This window comes from Microcebus murinus, chromosome 4 (assembly GCF_040939455.1).
Source record: "Microcebus murinus isolate Inina chromosome 4, M.murinus_Inina_mat1.0, whole genome shotgun sequence".
NCBI classification, from domain to species: Eukaryota; Metazoa; Chordata; class Mammalia; order Primates; family Cheirogaleidae; genus Microcebus; species Microcebus murinus.
This window is the reverse complement of record NC_134107.1, coordinates 9,952,247-9,978,558: the sequence shown is the minus strand read 5'-3', so window position 1 is coordinate 9,978,558 and position 26,312 is coordinate 9,952,247. Positions and strand designations below refer to the sequence as shown.

The following is a 26,312-nucleotide window of genomic DNA, read 5'->3' as shown; positions in this document are numbered from 1 at the left end:
ATGGTGGTGACAGTTGCACAACAGTGTGAAGGTACTTAATGCTACCGAATTGTGCACTTAAAAATGGTTAAGACGGGAGGAAGGAAATAGCAGAGGACGTAAACAGGTGGACAACCATACCATGCTCGCGGGTTGGCAGAATCAACATTGTTAAAATGTCTATACTACCCAAAGTGATCTACAGAGTCAATGCAATCCCTATTAAAATACCATCATTTTTCACAGATATAGAAAAAATAATTTTATATTTCGTATGGAACCAGAGAAGACCCCGTATAGCAAAAGTAATCCTAGGCAATGAAAACAAAATGGGAGGTTATCAATTTACCAGACTTCAAACTATATTACAAGGCTATAGTAATTAAAACAGCTTGTAACTGGCACAAGAACAGGGACATTGACCAGTGGAACAGAACAGAGAACCCAGATATAAAACCATCCTCATTTAGCCATCTAATCTTTGACAAAGCAGACAAAAATATACACTGGGGAAAAGAATCCTTATTTAATAAATGGTGCTGGGAAAACTGGATAGCCACATGTAGAAGACTGAAACAGGATCCATACCTTTCACCTCTCACAATAATCAACTCTCACTGGGTAACAGACTTAAACCTAAGGTGTGAAAGTATTAGAATCCTAGAGGAAAACATTGGAAATACTCTTCTAGACATTGGCCTAGGCAAAGAATTTATGAAGAAGGCCCCAAAGACAATCACAGCAACAACAAAAATAAATAAATGAGACCTGATCAAATTAAAAAGCTTCTGCACAGCCAAAGAAACTGTTACGAGAGCAAACAGACAACCTACAGAATGGGAGAAAATTTTCACAAGCTACACATCTGATAAAGGGCTGATAGTAGAATCTATATAGAACTCAGGAAAATCATCAAGAAAAAACCAAACAACCCTATCAAAAAGTGGGCAAAGGATATGAACAGAAACTTTCCAAAAGAAGACAGAATAATGGCCAACAAACATATGAAAAAATGCTCAACATCTCTAATCATCAGGGATGCAAATCAAAACCACAATGAGGGCCGGGCGTGGTGGCTCACGCCTGTAATCCTAGCTCTCTGGGAGGCCGAGACGGGCGGATTGCTCAAGGTCAGGAGTTCGAAACCAGCCTGAGCAAGAGCGAGACCTCGTCTCTACTATAAAACAGAAAGAAATTAATTGGCCAACTAATATATATAGAAAAAATTAGCCGGGCATGGTGGCGCATGCCTGTAGTCCCAGCTACTCGGGAGGCTGAGGCAGGAGGATCGCTTGAGCCCAGGAGTTTGAGGTTGCTGTGAGCTAGGCTGACGCCACGGCACTCACTCTAGCCTAGGCAACAAAGTGAGACTCTGTCTCAAAAAAAAAAAAAAAAAAAAAAAACCACAATGAGCTATCACTTATCTCCAGTGAGAATGGCCTTTATCAAAAAGTCCCAAAATAATAAATATTGGCGTGGATGCAGAGAGACAGGAACACTCCTACACTGCTGGTGGGACTGCAAACTAGTTCAACCTCGGTGGAAAGCAATATGGAGATAACTTAAAGAGATACAAGTAGATCTACCATTTGATCCAGCAATCCCATTACTGGGTGTCTACCCAAAAGAACAAAAGACGCTCTATAAGAAAGATATCTGTACTTGAATGTTTATAGCAACACAATTCCCAATTGCAAAGATGTGGAAACAACTCAAGTGCCCATCAATACACAAATGGATTAATAAAATGTGGTATATATATACCATGGAGTACTATTCAGCAATAAGAAACAATGGTGATATAGCACCTCTTGTATTTTCCTGGATAGAGCTGGAGCCCATTCTACTAAGTAAAGTATCCCAAGAATGGAAAAATAAGCACCACAGGTACTCACCAGCAAATTGGTTTCACTGATCAACACTTAAGTGGACATATAGGAATAACATTTATCAGGCTCCACTTGGTTTTTTTGTTTTTGTTTTTTTTTTTTTTGAGACAGAGTCTCACTCTGTTGCCTGGGCTAGAGAAAATGCCATGGCGTCAGCCTAGCTCACAACAATCTCAAACTCCTGGGCTCAGGCTATCCTCCTGCCTCAGCCTCCTAAGTAGCTGGGACTACAGATGCACGCTACCATACCTGGCTAATTTTTGGTTTCTATTTTTAGTTTCCTGGCTAAGTTTTTCTATTTTTAGTAGAGATGGGGTCTCACTCTTGTTCAGGCTGGTCTCGAACTCCTGAGCTCAAACTATCCACCTGCTTCGGCCTCCCAGAGTGATATGATTACGGGCATGAGCCACTGCACCCAGCCCTTAAAAATTCTTTAATTACTTTTTTGGAGTTTATCTTTTGCTAATATTCCTTTCTTTCAATATTTTCTACTATCAAATGTCTATTATCAGTTACAGATCATTTTTATGTTATTAAAATATACAATGTCATCATAATGTATTGGCTTATAATAAGAAAACATGCACTTATGGCTTTTTTTTACTGAAAACCTCTGAACCTGTTTATTATGGTCACCCATTATTACTTAAAAGCATGTAAATATAGTGTTTTGAAAAAATACAGCATAGCTTAGGGTTTGGGGAATTCTGATTTCTCATTCCTAAGATTGATATCTGTGGGGAATTTGGAAGCTGTAGCGGCTGACAGTTCAAGGTGAGACCGTGCCAGAAATCTGCACCCGACCGGGAGCTGCCCCCAGCAGGCTTGCTAAGTGGGTCATAAACGTCTGCGTCGCGTGAGCTCCTTCAGTTGAGTGTCTGACCCTGCAGGCAACACCCTTGTGTCTTTCTTCCCGACACTTCTTAAAATTACTTTAACTTTTATAGCTGATATTAATATGACAACTGTTAGACACTGAGATTTTGTACTTTTCCTCCATTCAACAGACATCATAGCACGGAGCCACTTTATGCCAGGCACCGGGCCGGGCGCTGCGAACACATCAGTAAACGAAAGGTCAGAACGCGTAGTCAAGCTTCCCGCGGTGGCGTATATATCATAGCCAGTGAGGTTTATCCGGGGCGTGATGATTGCTAAATTGAAAACTTTTCCCAATTCCCCACCGAGACGGTCGGCATTGGCAATTTTTGGCAGTCTCTACGGCAACTGTATTTGAAAAAGAAAGAAAAAAGCACGCATGGTGTAGGTATTGAAATGGATGAACAAAGAAAAATTTGCATATGGTTTAAAAAGTCACGTGTGCCTTGGCCAGTGACAGCTCTTGGCCTGGGTGCACAGTAACTGGATCCGCGTGCTGCTCAGTCTTCCCACGGAGGGCGCGGCCCTCCTGCTCCTCCCCGTCACAGGGGAAAGGAGACGAGCTTTGCCCGGGAAGCCAGAGAGAGGTGGACAGCTGAACTCAGGGTGGCTTAAATGATCTCCGCTTGGAGAGTCTGGTGCGGCCATCTTCACGCCAGGTTAACTTGGAATCCAAGGCTTAGTGTTTCACGTGGAAAAAGTGAAAGAGCTGAAAAACTTTGCTCGAGACTGGCAGTGTGTCAGTCTGCACGAGCTGCTGTAACAAAGCACCCGGACAGGCGGCTTAAACGCAGACGTTTATTCCCTCACAGTCCTGGAGGCTGGAAGTCCGAGATCAGGTTGTCCTGGGGCCGGTTCCTTCTGGGTCTTCTCTTTCTGGCTTGCACCTGCCATCTTATCCCTGCGCCCCCACATGGCCGTCCCTCTGTGCGTGTCTGTGTCCTGATCTGCTTATAAGGACCCCAGTCAGGGCTCATTAGGGTGGGTCAGGGCCGACCCTAATGACCCCGCTTAACTTAATGACCTCTGTAAAGACCCTGTCTCTAAATACAGTCACGTTCTGGGGTAGTGGAGGTTGGGGCTTCAACACCTGAATTTGGTGGGGAGGGGCAACTCAGCCCACAATAGCCTGCCTGGCTGTTTCCTCTGCCACCTGTGATGCGGACCAACTGGCAATCCTCCCCCACCTTCTCCACTGTTTTCTTGCTACCACATTTCCCTTTTCAAGGTGTGATAACTGATGAGGCTAGGCTAGAGCCACCAGGGACTAGACCCAAGGATCATAGGGTACATTTTACCCTACCGAGAGACTTGTGTTAAAAATGAATCTGAGGGCCAGGCGCGGTGGCTCACACCTGTAATCCTAGCACTCTGGGAGGCCGAGGCGGGCGGATTGCTCGAGGTCAGGAGTTCGAAACCAGCCTGAGCAAGAGCGAGACCCCGTCTCTACTATAAATAGAAAGAAATCAATTGGCCAACTAATATATATATATATAAAATTAGCCGGGCATGGTGGCGCATGCCTGTAGTCCCAGCTACTCGGGAGGCTGAGGCAGGAGGATCGCTTGAGCCCAGGAGTTTGAGGTTGCTGTGAGCGAGGCTGACGCCATGGCACTCACTCTAGCCTGGGCAACAAGCGAGACTCTGTCTCAAAAAAAAAAAAAAAAAAAATGAATCTGAGGCGCCAGGTGCAGTGGCTCACACCTGTAATCCCAGCACTTTGGAGGCAGGAGGATTGCTTGAAGCCAGGAGTTCAAGACCAACCTGGGCAACATAGTGAGATCCCATCTAAAAAAAAAAAAAAAAGAAAGAAATCTGAGAACCCCCAAGTTGGAAGTAGATTCTTAAGCTAAATCCCCACTTTTAAATGCTATTTTTCACTGTCATGCCTAAAGAATATCTAGCATCATTTCTTTATGCCACATTTGTGGAGTTGTGAATTGTTAACGACAGTTTGCCTTTGTGTGTGGTTGGTGTCAGATTTCTTTATCCTGGCTCTCATCTTTCTCTAATGGTGTGTTCATGCCGTGTTTAGGAAAGAATCTGTGGTTTTCTTATGCTTTATAGATTTTCACATATTTGGTGCATTTTACATGCCACTTCTTTATGGAGCATGTAAGTTTAGTTCAAAATAGTTGGGTGGGTGTGATCAAATGTGAAAAGAAAAAATGTCCCCACGTATCAAGCCAACCTATTTCCCATGAGCAGAGCTCTAAATGCCTCCCTGGGGCCCTCACCCCACCCTCCTCCTCTCCCCCTGCCCAGAACCCCACTGATGCCTGGTGTCCGGGACCCTCCGCGAGCCGCACCTTCCTGGGGTGCTGAAGTGATCGCTCCCGGCCTGGCCAGGGCAGGCGGAGAACGTCCCCATTGTCCCTCTGGCCCAGCATTCCAGGAACTCACGGGCTGTGATCCAGAACACAGGAAGAGAAGTGAGGCCTGTGTCGTGGGCAGTGGGAGTGGGGTTTTTCCTCTCTTTAATTTGGATCAAAATTGCTAGCCGTGAGTAAGGCTTCCCTTGTGCCGGGGAAGGCGGCACCTGTGCACGCTGGTGAAGCCGCCGAGCAGGGCCTCGGCCGGGTGCTAGGAGCTGCTGCGAGCAGCCGGGCTGAGAGAAAGGGCCACCCAGCTCCTGGGAGAGGTGAGGCCCGAGTCACGCCACGCAGCCAGCCAACAGCAACCCCAGGTGGCTCCAGCCGGACACAGAAGGAGCTCATGGTGGTACCAGGAGTTGCTGCTGCAACAGATTTCCAAGAGCTGCATTCCAGAGAGAAGCCAGGCAGGGCTCCCAGCCGGTTCTGGGAAGGCACAGGCGGGGAGTGCCCGGCCCCCTGGGTGGCGTCACAGCTTCCTGGAGGGGCCTGCCCGTGGGAGTTCATTGCACTTGCTGGTTTGGGCTTTGACATCAGGCAGGATGACAGTGTGTGGGATGTCATTACGGGGATTCTTCAGACCTCTCTCAGCGTGGTAAAGCCGTAGACCCTGTGCAGCGCTGACAAAAAGCGGCCGCAGCCACGTGGGAGCACAGCGAAGATGATGAACAGTGCAGGGCCAGCGTGGGATGGGAGAGGGGCTGAGGGCCTCCCTGGGGTCCGCAGGCCGGATTCTCGTCCTCACTGTGAGCGGCACTGGGGAAGCAGGCTGTCCCTGTGTCTGCCATCTATCTGTGTCTCGTCCTCCAGCACTAAGCAGGAGCTTGGTCATCATTTGAGGAGCCCCCGCTGCCCGGTCCAGGTGGCGCAGCAGCGCTTTGCCCGAGGCTCTTGGCTGCTGTGGGCCAAGCAGCGCTCAGTCCACTTGGGGCACAGCGACTCCTTCCTCCTGCCTCGCTGTGACCCAGCCCGCCCTGCCACTCCTGTGGCCAGGCCAAACAGCGTCCGGATCACCCCTGCTGGGCCTGTGAGCTCACCTTTGGGGAGAGTCACGAGGGAGGGAACGAGGGCCGCCCTCCTCCATGTGCAGCTGCCTCCGACGGACCCACGCAGCGGCCGGAGTAGCCTGGACACCTTCTCCTGCAGCCCACTGGGCAGCTGGGGTTCGGGAGTCATGAGACGCGGCCCCGCCTGAAAGAGAGGCAATGCCAGGAACGTCCCTGCGCCCTATGGGACCCTGAACCTTTTTACCAAGCTCTCTAATCACTAAGTAAATTTCCAGCACCTTCCTGGATGTAGTGGGTGCATGAGTAATGGCCCCCCAAAAGATGTCCATGTCCCAACCCCTGGTACTCCCAGATATGACCTTATTCAGAATAAGGATTTTTGCAAGAGTAATTAACGATCTCAAGACGAAACCATCGGGATTTAGGGGGGCCCTAAACAGAATGTCTGTGTCCTTACAAGAAGAGGAGCGGACACAGAGACACGCAGGAAAGACCAAGTGAAGACAGGACAGAAATTGGAGGGACATGGCCATAAGTCAGGGACACCAAGGATGGCCAGCAGCCGCTGGACACTGGGAGGGTGGCCTGGAACAGACTCTCCCTCTGACCCCCTAGAGGAACCCACCCTGCCGACACCTTGGTTTCAGATTTCTGGCCTCCAGAACTGTGAGAGGATAAATTTCTGTTGGTTAAGCCACCCAGTTTGTGTTCATGTGTTACGGCAACCCCAGGAAATAGTATGCTCCCATGTATACGTATGCATTTATACGCTAAACATAAGCACTCCCCGTTAATACCCTCCGAGCCCTACAAGCCACAGAGCAGTTGCGGTGAAGCAGGAGCAGCACGGGGCAGGTGAATTCCGGGGTCCTGGGCGCCCGCGGGCGGCCTGGCAGGGACGTGGCCCGTCAGCAGAAACAGGGGGATGGTCGGCCCCAACACGTTTTATTTCCTACGCAGGTGATAGCGTGTGGGTGTCCGTGTTCTATGATCATGATTTTCACCCTGCAGAACTTCACCTCTATTCTTTTGTGTGAAGTGTGAAGGAAATATTCATAATAAGAGGGTCTTTTACAAAGGCCCCGGGGTTTGGGGTCAGGCACTGAGTCCATCTGCATGTGCCGGCCTGTGGCTGAGGTAGGGCTCCAAAGCTCTCTGAGCCTCAGTTTCCTCCCTGGTCGAGTGGGGGCCAGGAGGGTGCCCCCTTCCAGCAGCGGAGAGGTCAGAATGCCTGGCTGTGGTGGGCACCCCCTGTGGGCCCCACGTATATCCAGGCACGTGGCTGGTCCCTATGGCAGCCCGCTTCCATTCCAATGAGAAAGAAAAAGAATGGCCCCTTTTGTCATAACCCAATGCCTTCTTGTTTTTGTTTGTTTGTTTTTTTTTTTTTTTGAGGCAGAGTCTCCCTTGGTTGCACAGGCTAGAGTGAGTGCCATGACGTCAGCCTAGCTCACAGCAACCTCAAACTCCTGGGCTCAAGCAATCCTCCTGCCTCCCTAGTAGCCGGGACTACAGGCATGTGCCAACATGCCCACCTAGTTTTTTCTATATATATTAGTTGGCCAATTAATTTCTTTCTATTTATAGTAGAGACGGGGTCTTGCTCTTGCTCAGGCTGGTTTCGAACTCCTGACCTCGAGCAATCCTCCAGCCTCGGCCTCCCAGAGTGCTGGGATTACAGGTGTGAGCCACCTCGCCCGGCCCCAATGCCTTCTTCCAACATACCTTACGCCTTTGTGCAAATAAGTTAAACCCAGGCAGGGGATGGCCACGCTGCCTTGGCTTAAAGGCCAGAATGCTCCCCGTGGGAGGCTAACAAACAGGTTCGCATCGCCCCTGCCCTGTTTCTCACCGTCTAATGTTAACTCCCCCAACTGGAAGGTGAGGCGTGCTCTGCTGCCCCAGACGCTGGGCACTCCCCTTGCCGCACCTGCTGTGAACATTTCCCAACGACGGTGAAGGCAGCTGGGGGAAGGCCTGACCCTACCAGAGCCACGCCGCTCTGCCTCAGTTCATTAAGCCATCCTGGCATCGAGACAACCTCCCCACAGCAATGCTGGCTCAGTCAGATCATGTTCCTCCCTGGCTTCCGACACACTTGGAATAAAACCTGTAACTCACTCAACTCCGCTCACAGTGGCCTCCTCTGTGGCCCTCAAACCTGCTGGGCTGGTTCCTGCCCCAGGGCCTTTGCACGTGTTGCTCTCCCTGCCCGGAACACTCTGACCCAGCCCTTCACTTTGCTGACGTCTCCTGGTCACTGAGTTCTCAGGCCTCGAGTCACCTCTTCCGGGAGCCCCCTTCCTCCAGCTTGTCTCTTTTCCCGGTCTCTGTGCTCCTTGCTGGCTGGCCTTGGTCCTGGTGGGGAGGGGAGAAGCCAGGACCTCAGGCGGTGAGTGGGCGAGCCCGCTTCTGGCAAGGGGCCAACGCCTGTTCCAAGAGCTGCAAGCCCACGATGCTCTGTGAGGCCAGGCGCTGAGGACATGGGGTGGGCAGAAAGGCACGGCCTCCACCCTCAGGGAAGCTACATTCCATCATGGGAAAGGCAGAGACGGGGTGGTGGAGTGTTCTAGAAGCATGCGGGATGGAGGGAGGCACCACCTCTGCTCTGGGGGAAGCTGGGAGGTCTTCCTGGAAGAAGCCACTTTGAAGGTGAGACGGGAGGGCAGGGTAAGAGTGAGCGCGTGAGCAGAGCAGGGCCGAGGCTTCCAGGCAGAGGGACAAACAGGCACAAGGCTGGGAGGAACGTGTCCACTGAGGCCCGGGCGTCCCCTCCCCTCCTTCCCAAAGACGTGCTGCTGCTCACATTTACTCTGCCTCAGGGACCAGCAGCTCTGCCAGAGGGAAGAAGGAAGTCCCTTCCTCCCGCCCCTTCTCTTCGGGAGCAGCCTGGGGCCTCTGGGACACCCTGGAGCAGCAGGGAAGAGCCCCCGGCCTGGCCGGCATGGCAGCGACCCCCTCAGCGTGGATACTTGGGGCGCCCCTCCGTCCCCCCTTTCCCACGGCCGCGGGCGGGGCCCTTCCTCCGGGTTGTGCCAGCTCGGGCTGGGGGTGTGGGAGGAGACACGCGGGCTCCCACCCACCGCCAGGCCGGAGCTCGCCTGGGGCTAACAGCCTGCACTGCCTGGTGAGAAAGATAATAAGACCTCTGATGGCAACCGGCGCAAACAAGCCCGAGGGTCTCGCCACCTGGTCAGGGGGCCGGGAAGGCCGGCGCGTCTCTCCTGGGCTCTGGGCTGAATGAAGCAGGCGGGAGACGGGAAGGCGGAGAGCAGGCTGCTGGCCCACCTGCAGGGCCAAGGGCTCGGGTCGGGCGGGGACTCGGCAGGGAGGACAGTGTCTTCTCAGCACGAGGACAGCCTTGGCCACGCTGAAGCCCCCGGCTTTCGATCCACACCTGCCCATCCGGCCCACAGAGCTCAGGCCCCCGCACCCTCTCTGGCCCCCAGGAAGCGAAGAGCAGAGGATGTAGCCAGGGCCCAGGTGAGGCCGGGCCTGCCACAGCTGCGGGAGCCCAGGAGCAGATCCGAGCCTGGCCTGAGATCCGCCCATGCACCTGGAGCCCATTCGGTGGCAAAGGAGCGTCAGTGGTCAGTCCAGAGCTGTGCGCTCTGCGGGCACTGTAGAGACCTCTGGGGCCCAATCACCGAGTCTGTACCCTGCCTCATGCACTTCCTGTGCAACTCGACCTCTCTGTGCCTTGGTTTCCCCATCTGCTATGTAGGAGTAAGGACAGTGCTGCTGCTGTACTGCTAGTGCTACGGTACTCTAGTACTCCTGGAGGCTGCTGCGGGGTTTGATGAGTGAGTCCACGTGTGAAGTGCAGCACCTGTCACAAACGACGTGGTTGACAGGAGCCAGCTGGCATCGGCATCTTCCCGCCCTGGAAGGGACCCTCTCCCCACACAGGTGGTGGCTGTCCTGGGACAGACGTGCTGAGGCTGCTGGGGTCACAGATGCTCTTGGGAGGCTGACGGCCCGCAGGGGGCTGGGAGTGTCACAGAGGACACAGTGGGGGAGGGGGGCCTGGTCTGGAGGGACTTGCAGCCCGATGGGAAGAACCGACAACAAGACCGATAGGTAAGAAGAGCCACTGTTCCCCTTGCCGCCCAGAGCTCTGCGAGGCCAGCAGATCCTCCCTGCCCAAACCAGATCCTCCCTGCCCTCCACCCCCGAGATCCAGTGACTCATCAAGCCCTTCACATTCTCTCCTGGAGACTAAAGAGACAGGATCAGATGCAACACCAGAACGCTTGATGGGAGCCCAGCTTTCAAAGCAAACAAAACCCAACCAGAAAAGGCAATCTTGGAACAATAGGGAAAATCTGAACACAAACTGAACAGCAGGTGCCATTCTTGTTGGATTTCTAAGGTGTGACACGGGCCTTATGGTTAAGGAGGAACATGTCAGCCAGGTGCGGTGGCTCACGCCTGTAGCCCTAGCACTCTGGGAGGCCGAGGAAGGAGGATCGCTTGAGGTCAGGAGTTAGAGACCAGCATGAGCAAGAGTGAGACCCCCCCCATCTCTACAAAAAAATAGAAAAATCAGCTAGGCGTGGTGGTGCGCATGCCTGTAGTCCCAGCTACTCGGGTGGCTGAGGCAGGAGGATCGCTTGAGCCCAGGAGTTTGAGGTTGCTGTGAGCGACAATGACGTCACTGCACTCTACCTGGGCGACAGAACAAAACTTTGTCTCCATAAAAAACAAAACAAAAGGGAGGAAAATGTCCTCCTTTTCAGGAGATGCAGCTGAGGAACTCAGGAGCGAAGTGTCAGCATGTCAGCAACCCACTTTCCAATGGTTCAGAAAAAGAAAACCCCCCTACCTTACTATCTGTTAAGAGAAAAACAAAGAGGAGACGCGTTAATGATTGTGGGATCTAAGTGGAGATGGGTGGTGTTCATGGTATTGCTCTTTCAACTTTTCAGTAGGGTGGGAATTTTTATAGTAAAGAGTGGGAAATCTTTCGACCCCTCCCCCGTGCTCTGCCCTCACTGCCCCCACTCTGCTCTGGGCCCCACCCCTCCCACCCGGGTGTCTGCCCCATCTTGCCAGCCGGGTCCCCGACGCCCAGCCCGTGGTCCACGCTGCAGCCGGAGTTCTCTCTCCAAAAGCAGAGTTTATCATGCCCCTCCCTCCTTGAAGCTCAAGTCTGCTAAGGGGACAGGAGTCAGCGGTGACCTGTGAGGTCCTTCGTTACCTCCCCAGCCACTCACAACTCAACGTCAGACTCAGCATCCCAGCTGCTCTTATCTGCTCCACTCGCCCGCTTATCCCTCCCCCTCGCATGGAATGTCCTTTCCTCTCCCTCTGTCCTGTCCCGGCTTCAGGTCTCCACCTAGACGCGCTGTCTCTGCAAGTCACGGGCTGCACCTGAGCTCGGTGGAGCACACTCTGCACGCGACCTCTCAAAGCTCGTGTGTTGTGTGGCAAATACTCACTACAGGGGGCATCTTTCCCCACCTACAGGGGTCTCCAGGAGGGAAGGACTGGAACTGTTTCCCTGTCACCTCCCGCCCACCTGCCAGGGGACCTGGCACACTGCAGGCACGTCCTATGGTTTGAGTGCATCCCCCAAAGTTCATGTGTTAGAAACTTGATTCCCGAGTGGCAGTGTTGGGGGGTGGGGCCTCACGGGAGGTATTTGGGTCCTGGGGGCATTGCCTTCATGAGCGGATTCATGCCATTATTGGGGAGTGGGTTCCTTATGGAAGGGCGAGTTCGTTCGGCTCCCCTTGTCACGTTTGCCCTTCTGCCATGGGATGCCAGAGCCGGAAAGTCCCCTCCAGATGTGGGCCCTTGACCTTGGCCTCCCCAGCCTCCAGAACCGAGAGCCAGTCAGTGTCTGCTCATTATCCACTGCCCGGTCGGTCTGCAGTGTCCTGTTACAGCCGCGCAGCACGCGGTAGGGAACTGACGAGCGCGTGAATGCACGGGTGACGGAGGGGTGGACAGACGGGCCGGTGGACGCGTGGACGGAGGACCAGTGGGCGGATGGAATGTGGGTGCATGAAACAGCACAAAGGTGCAGCAACGCCGCAGAGGGGGTGAGGGTCAGGCTTAAGAGGGGGAGGCTCGTCAGAGGAGCTCAGAGGGTGGCATTTTAGCGACAGCTGCTGGTAAGTGAGCACTCCCCTCTGCTGGGCCCAGACCCAGCACCTGGCCGTGTGGCCTCCCGCCACCCTCACGGAAGCCCTCGGAGCGAGATACTTCCCCTCTTCTTAAGTCTCATTTCATTGGTAAATGGTATTTTAATACAATTTAAAAAATAAGTTACACGCGCACACATGGTACAGCATTTAAAGGCACAAAAGGGTAGACAGTAACAAACCACCTTTCTCCACTGCTATGTCCACAGACTGTCATGGACCTAGTAGGAGCTCAGTAAAAACGGGTGGAATTGAAAGGCATTTTATGCACAGAGAAGCTGAAGGTCCGTGAGGTTCCGGAAGTTGCCCAGCGCCTCCCAGCGCGACAGGTCGGCAAGGTATGGGGTTGAAATCAGGTTGTTCTGACCCCAAAAGTGCCCCGTCCGCCTAGTGGGGGACAGTGGTGAGCAGGGCAGGCGCGGAGGGGGAGCGCAGGCGCCGGCTCAGAGGAGGGACAGTCACGGCATGTCCTGTGGCCAGAGTGGAGGGTTTGCATCAGGAAACGGGGGTCAAGCTGAAGTTGGCGCCGAGGCCTTGAGTGCCGGCCTAAGGAGCAGGCGCTGGGTGGCTGCAAGGGTGGGGCTGACAACAGTGGCAGGGCAGGAAGGCAGGAGGCACGGGTGAGCCCCTGGGAAGCTGATGCCCGCATTGCAGAGAAACGAGCCAAACCTGCTCTTGCAGCCTTCAGCGAGACTTCCGGGCCTCGTTCTACCTGCTCGTCCTTATCAAGTGCTCATGAGTCACCTCCTGGCTCATGGAAGGAAATACCATCCTGCCCACGCAGGGGGCCCGGTGGGCCATGGCAGTGCCCAGCAGAGCCCTGGCTGTACCAGGGCCACCACCCCGCCTCCTCCCGAGTGCTGACTCCGACTATCCGGGTGCAGGGCCTGGCTTCTAACCCTACCACAGCCGCTGTAGATGTCAGGGGTGTCCCAGCCCCTCCATCCTTCTCCGGGAAGGCAGGGAGGGTGTAGCGACTCAGCATCAGGAGGCCCATGTCCTGGTTCTGGTTCTGCCACTAAATATGTCTGTGATGCAGAACAAAGGTCCTTGATGCTCTGAGCCTCAGTCTTTACGTCTACGAATGGGATGATGCCTTCTCTCTGCAGGATGCCGAGGGCAGCGAAGACTCGCTGCGTGGAGCTCCTGCAAGGCACACAGTAAACATCAGGCCCACTCTCTACTTCTTTCTCGGAGCTTCGATTTCCTTATTTTTGAAAGGAGGGTGATTGCTAAGGAGAGTGGCAAAGTTGTGGGGAAGACCCCCCCCCCCCGGGCTAAGGCAAAACTGGGGTCGGGCATAGGGCTGGCGGCCGCCCTGGCAGCCCTTGCACCTGTGGCTTGGAAGACAGCCACACTCACCACCATAGCTGGAAATGCTCGGCATTCTTTGGGTCACGGACGCTTCCCTCTGGTCTCTGCCTCCGTTTTCACGTGACTTTCTCCCTGCATGCGTCTCTCTGTCCAATTTCCCTCTTATAAGGACACCAGTCATTGGATTGGGGCCCGCCCTACTCCAGAATGACCTCATCTTAGCTCAACTGTATCTATAAAGACCCAGTTTCCAAAGAGGGTCACATTCTGAGGTTCCAGGTGGACATGAATTTTGGGGGGCTATTCATCTCAGCACAGGGAGGACACGGAGGGGACCCCAAGTGAGGGCCCATTGCCACTGCGGCCTGTTACGTCGGCTGTGATCAGCGATGGCGAGCACCGGCCAGACGGGTCCCAGGAACACGTCCGGTACACACACACGCTGGCCCCCGCTGTTCACACAGCTCGACGTCAGCCAAAACTCTCTGTGGAGTGCAGCTACGTGGGAAGGGAGATGAAATCAGGCAGCAGGGCTCTGCCAGGACCTGGAAGAGGCTGCCGGGATTCCGAGTCTCCACACTGGTGACGGAGACGCAGCACCGCAGGGGGAAACCGGGAGCACAGCCCCCACGGGCTCACTGGAAGTGCCCCTTGTGAATGCCCAGCTCCGCGTCGCACCCTCTGCTGGCCCAGGTGCCTCTCCCTGCTCACCTGGGCTGGGCTGAGCGCCCACGCGCTGACTGCTCTCTGCCCAGTGCTTGGCCACTTCAAGTGCACGGGCGGGTCCTTGGTTTTTCCAGCTGTCTCTTGTGAGTTGATTCCTATGGGCCATAAATGGGGGGTGGGGAGGGACCTGCAGGAGGGTAGGAGCGAAGAGGGGAGACAGATGTGGAGAGCCAGCCAGGAATAACACATCTGTCACTTATTGGGCACTTAAGACATCCCAGGCGCCTTACACCCAGGTCACAGGTCTCCCGAGAGGAACCCACCCTGTTAAGCTAAGCCCGCAAGTGAGACCAAGTAAGAGAGTGGCAGATAATGACTGATTCGGGTGACAATGGCTGAGGGCCAGCACAATAGACCTGTTAATAGCGTATGGCAGGAAAGCGGTTCCCTGAGCTCTCGCCTGGCCAACTGCAGAGTCCGCCTGCGCCCTGCTGTCTGCCCTGGCGCAGGGGACCGGGCACACCTGGGGCGAAGCAATGAGTGAATGCACGGAGGGTCACCTCCTGCTGTGCCCGAACACTCTCCAGCTGGAGTCCCTGGGAACAGCGCCACACCTCCCTCCTGCAGGCACACTCTGGGGTGGGGGAAGGGTGGGTTTGATTTTCCCAAAATAAAAGGGTGTGGGGACGGGAAGGGTGGCTCTCTGGCCCCACCCGACTGCCCTAGGCATGAGCCAGCAGTCAGGTTTATTTTCAGCAGAGTATTTTTGGAGTGTACACAAGCCTCATTTTAGCTCTTGGGGTTGCTCCTGTGCAGTGTGAAGTCACCTGTTTGTCACTCACATGTTCCCCGGTAACTGCCTGCCGAGAGACGAGGACAGCGGCTGGGCAGCCTTCCCAGGGACCACGGACTGGGATGCGCTTTGCCCCGTCCCGAGGCGGGACGATTTCTGGGCCTGTTGCAGCCGTCTGGGAACCAGAGGGTTCTGCAGGGCAGGCTGGCTCCACTGGTCTGGCACAATGTCTAGACCATCCGGACCCAGACCCTCACTCCTCCACTTCCTACGCAGACCACCCTGCTAATCGCAGACCCCTCCTCCACTTCCTTACCTCTCAAATGGGACTAACAGTCTGTAAGTACAGTTCAAGGTTCCTGTGAGACTAAAACAAGATGCTAGCCCTCAAAGAACTTTGGGAGGAAAATTAACCCAAACCAAAGCTACCCTACAGCCGTAACTAACAGACGACTTTCTGCCCAGGTGGTGGTATGCATTGTCACAGCCCCCAGCTGCAGTACAGTATCTTGGGAATCTGGTTGTTTTTGTTTTCTCATTTTCCAATGAACAAATACTGAGTCTCTAATTCAGTGGTGCACACATATAATCATGCCATCGTCCTGCTTAAAACATTTTGCTGGTTCCTTTTTGTATACAAAATCCAGAACATTCTCCCAAATCTGCCAGGAACAGCCTCACCAAACCATTTGTTGCCCTCCGATTTCACACCTCCTGGCCTCTACTGCTTGCCCTGGAGAACTCCTGCTTACCCTGAGAAACCAACTCAAAGGGCCCCTTCTCTGAAAAGGCCACGTGGTGTCCTGGAACTGCATGGGCCTCGGCGCCAGAGGCCTTGGGTTGAAGTCCTGGCTCCACCTTGTGACTTGCCAAATCACTCCAGCTCTCACTAGGGTGACTCATGCCAGTCTGCTTTACAAATTGGGTGGCAGAGCCTCTCAGATTAATCTAAAGACAAAACCAAAGAGCCAAACCCACCACTTGACTCTCACTAGTGTCACTGCCAGGCTGGAGCAGGACAGGTTTTAAATCTGGGGCTCAGCGTTCCCAGACACTCAGTCCACTCTGGAGCTGCCCAACTGCTGCCAGAGAAACACACCCTTGTGCCCCCTGGGGTGTCAACTGGAGGCTTGGTGGTGGCTTGGAGTGTCACTCTGCGGGAGTCCAGACCACCCCTGTGGCCCTGGGCTGTAAAACCTGCTTTGTCACCAGTGCTCTCTCCAATCTGAGATCAAAGTTGAGTTAAAAAGGTCCCAGCCTGTCCTCAGCAATTTGGTTGGAGAGGCAAGATGGTTGGGGCAGATAGAGCAGAAGACAGTAGCACTTAACAGCTGATGATTAAGTAGTCCTTCTGCCTGGGGCAGTACTAGTACTGGGACTAGTACTAGTCGGTACTGGCTCCACCAGCTCTGAATCTCAGGAACAAGGACCCGGGTGCCTGCAGTCTGGACACTTTTCCAGAAGGTCCTTCCACAAGGATGATAGCTCACTGCAGTCTCGAACTCCTGGGCTCCAGAGATCCTCCTGCCTCAGCCCCTGAATAGCTAGCTGGGACTACAGGCGCTTGCCCAGATACCCAGCTACTTTTTTCTATTTTTAGTAGAGACTCGGAGTCTCGCTCTTGCTCAGGCTGGTCTCGAACTCCTGAGCTCCCGCCTTGGCCTCTGAGTGCTAGGATTACAGGCGTGAGCCACTGAACCTGGCTGTCTTCAAAACGACAAGGAAATCCTCCCAGGTTGGCAGCTTCTCCCTCTCCCCCACCATTCACATCTTGCATCCATTTTTTTAGTAGAAGGCAGGAGGTAGGAATGCAGCAGCTCTTCCCAGTTGTCTCAACCCCATTTATCAACTTTTTTCTAATTTGAAACTCCACTTTTATCATAAATTTCTCACGTCTCTAATTGGAGCCGGATTCATTATCTTCCTGTGCCATGATTCACTTCACATCTTTCTTTAATCCAACTATTTCAAGCTTTATTTTTTTAATTATGGCAAAATATACATAACAATTTATTTTAACCATTTTAAACGCATAGCTCAGTGGCATTAAGTACATTCACAATGTTCTGCAACCATCACCCCCACCCAGCTTCACAACTTTCTCTTCATTCCAAACAGAAGCTCATTCTGTTTAAAATTAAATAACATGTGATGTTTTGCTGAAATAAAATCATACCCTCATGCCTATGGAGTGCCATCAGGTAGGTTTGGGAGGCCTTGTACCTGCCCTGTGCCTGGGGTCACTCAAATGGCCCATGACATTCTTTTTTCTATTCAAGTCACACCATGAAAACCTGGTTCATATGTCACTTGGCTTTCCCTGGATGAAGACCCCATTCATGCGCTGAATTGGCCTCTGTTCCTTGGCGACAATTAATATGGTTCATATACATGATTCTTGCCACAGGGTCTCAACTTGGTAAATGACTCATGAAACTAAGGGGGAAAAAAAAAAAAAAAAAAAGAAGAAGAAAAGAAACTAAGGGCTTCTTTGAGGAAAATGGCTTTCAATTGCAAATCTTCCCTGGAAGAGAAGCCTTGCCTTCAGATCAGCAGAGTAGTGGTGACTGTGGTCATTTTGGCACGAGCACATGCTGTCCTCGTCATGGTCTGGTTCCAGACACAGTTCACACAGGAATGGTGTGGTTAAAGAGTGATCAGCAGGATGACTCAGAATGGTCATCTGGAAATAAGAATATAAAACTAAAAAATGTGTACAAAGTTCATGGTTTCCAAGAACAGAGTCAGGGTCTACAGTATTTGTCTCCTGTTGCAGGCAGGGTGGGATGGGAGAGGGGGTGGGGGGAAGAGGCCACAGCAGAGGGAGGATGAGTTAGGAAGTCACGTGCTGAGGCTGTCTGGAGAGCAGGGGCCAGGCCCTGCAGGGAGCCGGGTGGCAGCAGGGCAGGAGGAATGCTCCCGAGGCCTCAGGCATACGTGGGGGGAAGAGTGAGCACCAGTGAGAGGAAGGAGGGTCTGTGGTGTCAGGCACGCAACTGGGCACAGGTGCGGGAGACGGCGAGTCTCAGGTGTGTGGTGGGCAGAGCAGGCACCCTCGCCCGTGCCCACATCCTCATTCCCAGGACCGCTGAACACTTTCCTTCACGTGGCAAAGGGATTTCACAGATGTGGATTTAAGGATGCCGACATGGCGAGATGATCTGGATTGGCCAGGTGGCCCCACGTCATTACAAGGATCTTACTGAGATGCAGGCAGGAGAGTCAGCCAGAGATTGGAAGATGTTACAGTGCGGGCTTGAAGATGGAGGGAAGGGCCATGAGTTAGAGGCAGGTGGCTTCTAGAAGCTGCAAAGAAGAAATGTATTTTCTTCTACGTCTTCGATGTGGGTCTGCAGGCAGGCCTAGGAGAAAGACCTGGGCCAGGCAAGGCCCAGGAGGGAGATAAGAGGAAGGCTGGCGACAGAATGGTCTCGAGAAGTGCCAGGGGCCCAGTGGCTGAGCAAGACAGAATGAAAAAGCACATGGGGCAGAGGCAGCCTGGGACTGAGCAGGGGCAGTTTGTGGGGAGTGGTCTCAGGAGTGCCGGGGGCAGAAGGCAGCTAGAGGAATGTGAGGGCCCGAGTCCTGGAGGGGCACAGTGTGAGGCAGGCGGAGCAAAGGCACCTGGAAATCCAGGAGCCTGAAGACATGGGATTGTCCCTTTGTCCCAGCAAGTGCTGGATCAAATTCCCCAGCACAGGCCCAAGGTTCCCTGCAAAGAACAGACATTTGGACTTTTTTTTCTCAGGGGAAAGACTAGGAGAGCAAGATGTGGCTCTTTAGTTTTCAAGAAAACCCCGTATTTATGTGCACCTTTTTCAGAAACATAAGTTTTAAGGGATTGCAAAATAAAAAAGAGGAACATAATTTTTGGAGTAAAGTTGGTACAAGAAATCTTTGTCCAACAATCATCCCAACTAAGGATGGCGTGTGACTGAACCTGTCCCAAAGGTCATGGTGCTGAGTGGATACGGTCCCATCTGTCCCAGGACAGGCTGTGAAGATGTTCCCCGTGCGGCGGGGCCCAAGTCGGTGCTCACAAGTGCTCTGCCTCTGTGGATCTGTCCAGATGGCAGGCAGGAGGGCGGGGCCCCACGACCACAGGCTGCTGCTGAGCTCAAGGGCTCTGAGTGAACCACAGAGAGGCAACAGAGTAACCTCTGGACTGGCCCCTGGGGCTCTGGGTACAATCTCACTGCCTGCTTCAAGGGCACCTGAGAAACAAGTCACCCCAGATTTTGACAATTTTTACCTACTGGCCCCTTTTGGAGGGATGGAGTCACGAGGGGCAGAGCCAGGACGGGACCTCACACGCTCGCTGCTCTGGGAACACTCCCCACCGAACAGTCCAAGTTGCATCTATTTCAGTATCTGGTGGGTCATTTTTTAAAAAAAGCACCATTACAGAAATGTGGAAAATATAAAGTATACACAGCTTATCATCTTGCAAACCATCAGCTACATCAAATACTTATCGTCTCTGCACTTTCAGCAATGATGTAGGCATTTATGCTATTTCAGACACTTGTGCATACGTTCTTCGCTTTTCCCCTTGTTTTATGACATTGGGAACACCCGGTGCTTCCTGAGGACAGTTGCCCATCTTGTTCTGCTGCGGCCCCAGCGTCTGGCACCGTGCCCCGCTATGGTGGCTGCTTCATGGATTGGCTGAACAAAGGGATGCCTCTGGCCGAGTCCCATCTTCCTGGGGCAGTCTCCTGCACACGTCAATGTTCACCTCCTGGGGCAAGTGTGCCACATGTCACCATGCTCTGTGGCTTTGCTGTCGGGGTGGGGCCAGCCCCCTCCAGTCCTGGAGGTGGACAGCAAGTGCGGTCGGGCAGCGAGGACAGGGAAGATTGAGGCTGGGAATCCCGCCGCGTGCCGCACCCTGGGCAGGGCTTGATGGGGCTGGGAGCAGGGCCCAGGTCTGCTGTGAAGCCCGAGTTCCTCTCCCTCACCCTCAGCGTGGGGAGATCCTGGAAGGTCAGTGCCAAGGGCAGGAGACCCAGCGCCCTCACCCAACACAGGACTGCGGGACAGGCCAGGAGTTAAGCCAGCAACAGACTGGGGACTGAGCCTGGCCTGGCGTTTGCTCCAAGCAATGGAAAATTGCAGGTGCACTAACGTCACGTTCCCCAGACCCCTTTCAGAACACCTGGTGTGATGGAGGGCGGACTCCTGCCAGGTATGAGAAGCACCAAAGCAGACGTAGGACATTTCCACATTATAGCAGCTGATACCATAAACTTTTATGGGAATGTAGAACCTCTGCCTCCGCTCGAGAGATATCGATTCTTTTTCCCTCCCAGAAAACTTATTCCCCAAAGCCAAGCTGCCCACACTTCAGTCCGTGAGAAATGACGTTCTTCTTTACAGAACTAGCCCTGAGCTGAAGCTTACAGCGAGTAACACAGGGGCGGGCTCAGCTCCTGGGCAGCACCCCAAGCTGGTGACGACCTGTGCTCCTGGCTGGGCTTTCAGCGCCAACAGGGCAGGGCCACTTCTGTCTCACTCACTGCCACGGCCCCGGCTCCCAGCATGCTGCCTGGTATCCAGAATCATCTGGCCAACGTGTGGAGGAGCTCCAAGGCCGAGGTCCACAGCTTAGTGGAGACAGTGCCCCCACAACCTTGGCTACGATTTCAGCAACCAAGGTCAAGATGGTTTAGTAAGGCATGAGACTGTCCCAAGGTCACAGCCATGGAGTTGGGACAAATGGATCCTGAAAGTGGCAAAAGACCCGACAGCTGACCGCTGTGTGCCTACTCGTGGCCAGTGAGCTGTCAGGCAATCCAGCTGCCACATTCACAAGCTGAGGCCACGACAAGGTGCAAGTAACGCTGTAATTGGCTGTTGGGGCTTCAGTGTATTAAAAGGCATGGAAAATTTTTTGTAATTCAGGTTTCCACTGTAAAGGCATTTGCTTTAATAGGCTTACCTTAGAAGCAAGAAGATTTGAGGATCCCACCTCCTTGCCCATTTTGTTATCAGAAAGATACTGATTTGGATACAAAACAGTAGCAAACTTAAGAACCGCAGGAATCATAATCCTCATAGGGACATCTACAGAGTGTGACTGTGAGCACTCAGCAGACATCTCAGCTCATCCTCGGAGACTCGGCCCCTTCAAAGGCTGAGCACTGGCCGAACCAGGCCTCCAGACTTCTGGACTGGGACGCGTCTCACCCTTCACGCCATCTGGTCCTCGTGTCCAGGTCTGCCCTGACGGCCCACGAGGAAATGGGCTAAAACGTCCTTTTTGCCAACCATGTGGGCAGAAGAAGACACAAAGACTAAAGGCGTGGCGTCTGGGCCAGAAGGTGTGGGCTTGGACACCAGCTCTCCTGCTACTACTCGCAGACTTTGCTCCAGTTCCTCGACCTCTCTGAGCTGGTTTCCTCACCCATTGAGTAAGAGGAATAAGGGCCAATTTGTACAGATTCCTTCCATGTGCCAGACAGTTCCAGCTTTCTCCTGCAGCAGGCTGTTTAGTGGAGATGACAGGATCTTGCTCTCAGAGCGACGGTGAAGAATAAACAGAAGTATCTGTGCAGTGTCTGGGCCCTGCCTGGCATGGAGGAAGCACCGGCACAGCCTGAATTCAGAAGCGGCCAGTCTGTGGCTCTGAGAGTGGGGCTCACCTCAGCCTGGCTCACTGTGTCTTCAGGGGGCCGGGCACAGAAGGCACCTGGCCACCCTCATGGAAGACCTGAGGTCCAGCCTGTGCAGATGCCCACCGTCCACTGGGGCAGAGCAGCACTCATCAGGGCACTTCCAAGGCAGACGTGTCTGAGTCCCATGACATTGGGGACATGGCCCCACTCTGGTTCTGGAGGCCCTGGGCCTGCTGGGCCTCCTCTACGAGGTCGGCCACTAGGTTCATCCGGCAGGCCCTGAGCGCCTCCACCAGACGGGCCACCGTGGCATCTTCCTTCTTCATATTCTTCCAGATTCTCAGGGACTCCCTTACCCGCTCTCTAAGGTTACGGGGATATCTCTCCTCGATGCCATCCATCTTCGCCTCAGAGACTTTAAGCTGACGAGCCAGTCTTTTCCAGTCCCTCCCCACATTGTCACATATGATGTCAAACGCTGCACTCAGGTCTAAGGAGAGAAAGGACAAAATGACTTACTAGAAGTTTGGGGAGCACTTTAGGAAACAGGCAACCCTAGAGCCCCCCCCACAATGGGCTTCTCAGTGCTGATATGAGTATTGGTAGATAGAAGTGCCCCCCATGAGGTCCTCTGCAGAGGCTATAGTCAGCCAACGCAGAGGGGCTGTCAGAGAATGGCCTCCAAACCTGCCCCAGCCAGGCCCCTCCCCTAAATTACCACCCAGAGAGCTATGGCCCACTGAAGACTTCATTGCTAGAGCTTAGGACAGAGGAAACTGAGGGAGGAGCTGGGGGGCTGTCAGAAGAAAGGAAATGGGGCTGCTCCCACATCCTACCCTATTCAAAGATGGCATACCCCCCTACCCCCCAAAGATCCATTCACTTCAAATCTCTAGAACTGTGAATGTTAACTTATTTGGAAAAAGAGTCTTTGCAGATGTTAATGAACTTGAAAATCTTGAGGAGATTCTGGATTACCTGGGTGGGCCCTGAACCCAATGACACATACCCTTAGAAGACACACCCAGAGAAGGCCTTATGAAGACAGAGGACACTGGAGTGACCTGACCACAAGCCAAGGAATGCCTAGCAGGAGAACTATGGCCCACCGAGGACATTTATCCAGCCTGCTGGGTGTTTTTGCCACCGCTGCCTGTCCTGCTTAGCAGCCGACTCATCCCGGGCCCACGATGTGCATGTGTAGAATGTGCGCCGCACTCTCCAATGGTCTGAGGGACAGTGAACTGGCCCCCTGTTTAAAAAGTTTGAGGACCCTGGCCTAGAGCCACCTCAAATTGGAAGACAAGGAAGAATTCTCCTCTATAGCATTCAGAGGGAATGAGGCCCTACCGATACCTTGCTTTCTCAGATTTCTAGCTTCCAGACTGTGAGAATAAATTTCTGTTGCTTTAACCCACCAAATTTGTACTAACTTGTTACAGCAGCCACAGGAAACTAGTACACACCCCAGTCATTATTTTAAAGCTGCCCCGACTGACCAACCACCAGTCTTTGGTCCCTGGCTCCCACACTCCTCACATGAAGTCACTACCGAGATCAGCAAGCTGGCACCAGAGACCATAAAAGGCTGTTTCTGGGATGTGCGGAGGGGTAAGGAGAGAGGCAAGACAGGATGCTGCTTGGAGGACTCCTAGAAATTCTGAGACACTGCAGACAACCCTATGGGCTGGGCAATGGTGTTACTAAGACCACCTGTACAGATGAGGAAACTGAGGCACAGGGAAGTTAAATGACTTTCCCGAGGTCATTCAGCTAGACAATAGCAGAGCTATGATCTGAAACCTGAAATATGGTGCCAGAATGCAACTTAAACACTGTACTAAACTGCTTTTGGTAAAGGCAAAATACAGAATCACCCATTATCAACTTGCCCATACCTGCTGTTAAGCTTCTTTTGGTGTACTGCCGCTAACATACTGCAACTACGTAACTGTAGCCAAACACCCACAGATATACACATAAATCTAAAAAGACAAATATTTTGTAGTCTGCCGGTTAAATTCATCAGTGTTTTTCCAGTCATTAAACATCCTTGAAAACCCAATTTTTCTTTTTGAAACACAGGTCTTGTTCTGTTGCCCAGGAATGGAGTGTAATGAAGTGATCACAGCTTAATGCAGCCTTAAACTCCTGGGCTCAAGTGATCCATCCACCTTAGTCCCTCAAGTAGCTGGGACTACAGGTATGTGCCACCATGCCTAATTGTTTTTTCTTTAATTTTAATTTTTTGTAGAGATGAGGGTCTCACAATGTCGCCCAGGCTGATCATGAATCCCTGGCCTCAAGTAATCCTACTGCCTCGGCCTCCCAATGTGCTGGAGTTACAGGTATGAGCCATCAAGTCCAGCCAAAAGCCCAGTTTTTCTATGTTCTGTTCTGTTTGTCCAGTGATGTTTAGGTATTTTTTAAAATCTAGACTTAAATGCTTTCAGGCATAGCTGTACTGTCCATCTTGTCACCAATCCTTACAGAGTGACAACCCCGGTGTCACATGTTTATGCCCTGACTGGTTCAGTAACTGAATGGCTGATTCAAGGCCACAACTTGAAGCCTGTGAGGGGTGTCCTGGAAGCATTCCCTAAGCCCCTTGCCCTGGGCTCTGAGAACATGGGGATAGGGCTGACAAACCCTGCTGCCGTTAGGTCTCATTTTTACTTCCGGAAGTAGATGCAAGCCACAGGTGACAGTGGACAAAGCAGGTGACTGAGAGGAGGGCAGGAAGACACTCCAGAATAAACTCGCCCAGAGAGGCAATATAGCCGCTAATACCACCACACTGCACACTGCCTTGGTCAAGCCTAGCTCTTATCAGCTGTGCATTTCATCAAGCCACTTAACACTTCTGAGCCACAGCCCTCTCCTCTGTAAAACAGAAATGATAGACGATAACATAACTCCCAGCATTATTGTGGAAATCAAATAAATCAAATGCTTACAACAGTAAGTGGTACACTGCAAGCTCCTGGATAAGAGTTACTGAAAGATGATATTATTCTCAAGACAGCTATGAAAGGCATATTCCGAAACAGAAAGTGCAGCAGGCTCACCTAACCTCTGCCCCACCTTCTCTGACTCTTCCCCTTCTCCGCCCAAATGCTAGCAACACCATTTTTCTTATTGAGAATGAGTCTAACTAGCTCAACTCGCTGGAGTTAAGTGAAGTCTTCCTAGATCACTGACCTCAAATTCCTGGGCTCAAGCGATTCTCCTGCCTCAGCTTCCCAAAGTGGTAGGATTACAGAAGTGAGCCACCACGCCCAGCTGATCTTTCTAGTTTTTGTACACCTGGGGTCTCACCCTTGCTGAGGCTGGTATCGAACTCCTGGGCTCAAATGACCTTCCGACCTCAGCCTACCAGTGTTAGGATTTACAGGCGTGAGCCCGGCCTGCGACACCATTTTCCTCAGTGACCTTTCTAATTTACTGGAGACAGTGGGGTGGTGGAGAAAATACTGAGGATCGAGAGTGGGTGTCCAGGCTCTGCAACCTTGAGTAAGTTAACTCTTCTGAATTTTGGCTCTCCCATTTGCAAAGCGGGCCCGCCCACCCGCGTCCCAGGGTTATTCGGGGAAAATGCCCGCAAATCAAACCAGGCAAAGCCTGGGCGCCCGGCAGGCTCGCAACAAGCACAACTGGGCCAACAGCCCCCGCCCGCCCCGCCGGCCCGGCGCCCACCTTCCTCCCCGGGCGCGGCCCCGCCCGCGCCGCCCGCCTCGAAGTCGTCCAGGCGCTGCAGCAGGTCGCCGCGCCGCAGGGAGGTGAGCAGCTCGCGCAGGAAGTCGGTGCGCTGGGGCTCCAGGTCGTTCTGCTCCAGCAGCACGGAGAAGAGGTCGACGCCGCTCTGCACGCGCTCCAGCTTCCGCTTGCCCACCCGCTCGCGGCACAGGAACTTGAGGTCGCTCAGCTCGCTGGCCGACAGGCCGGCCGCCACCGAGTGCAGCAGCACCAGGAAGCGGTCCATGGCGGCGACGGCGGCCTGCGGGGCTCCGACGCGGCCCCCCGCGCGCCCACCACCCACAGCTCACCGCCCCTGGCCGGGCCGGACCGCTCGCACCAGGGCCTGCCGCCTTCCGGTCTTCTGCCCCGCCAGTTCACATCCGGCACCCTAGCGCCCACCACCGGAAATCCGCCGCGGAACTCTCTTTCCGTTTGTGTTGCGAGATCTCCGGCCCGCGCATGCGCCCCGAGCACAGCTGTAGCCGTTTCCGCCCGGGCTTGCGGCTCCAAGCGTGGGGCGGCCTGTGCGCCTGCGCCTCGCGGATACCCTTGTTTTTTTCCCGGGTGGAAACCTGGTGGCTTTGTGCGTCCCGAGAACCCACTCGGTGCTGCCGGGGAGGCTCCCGCCTCTGCTGAGCTTGTCCTTTCGCAAAGCGCGGTGCAGCCTTACTGCGTGCGGGGCCGGTGCGGGGCCTGCGGTTCCTAGATCCCACTGAATCGCATACGCTAATAGCTGGTGTTAGGGCCACGTTAACATTTACAAACAAACGTCGGGAATGTTCCTTAGTGCCCCCAGGGACGTTTTGTGTGTGCAGGAAACACAGAGGTTTATTGTGATTTTAAAGTATAAATAATGTTTTTAAACCAATAGTCATTTACTAAAAAAAAAAAAATTTATTGAGCGCCTAC

General features: G+C 53.3%; 1 protein-coding gene, 1 long non-coding RNA gene and 1 pseudogene across 3 annotated transcripts; 1 reads left to right on the top strand and 2 right to left on the bottom strand.

Annotated features, from left to right (window-relative positions):
- Nucleotides 1-2,962: 2,962 nt before the first annotated feature.
- LOC142870707 (uncharacterized) lies at nt 2,963-3,111 on the top strand (annotated as a pseudogene).
- A 9,264-nt stretch (nt 3,112-12,375) lies between these two features.
- LOC142870450 (uncharacterized) lies at nt 12,376-14,820 on the bottom strand. The gene is made up of 3 exons (XR_012918822.1): nt 14,672-14,820; nt 14,301-14,442; nt 12,376-13,421 (listed from the first exon to the last, which is right to left on the bottom strand). It is a non-coding gene; the product is annotated as an uncharacterized LOC142870450 (long non-coding RNA).
- A 2,169-nt stretch (nt 14,821-16,989) lies between these two features.
- FADD (Fas associated via death domain) lies at nt 16,990-25,800 on the bottom strand. 2 transcript variants are annotated; one of them, XR_001152328.2, is made up of 3 exons: nt 25,362-25,800; nt 20,990-22,155; nt 16,990-17,731 (listed from the first exon to the last, which is right to left on the bottom strand). XR_001152328.2 is itself a non-coding variant. In XM_012757710.2 (2 exons), exons 1-2 carry the CDS (start codon nt 25,645-25,647, stop codon nt 21,815-21,817), a joined length of 627 nt encoding a protein of 208 aa, XP_012613164.1. In that variant the 5' UTR covers nt 25,648-25,800; the 3' UTR covers nt 20,954-21,814. The 2 variants fall into 2 exon arrangements, 1 of the variants encoding a protein (XP_012613164.1); XM_012757710.2 differs by lacking the exon at nt 16,990-17,731 and having other exon boundaries at nt 20,954-22,155.
- Between the last annotated feature and the right edge of the window lie 512 nt (nt 25,801-26,312).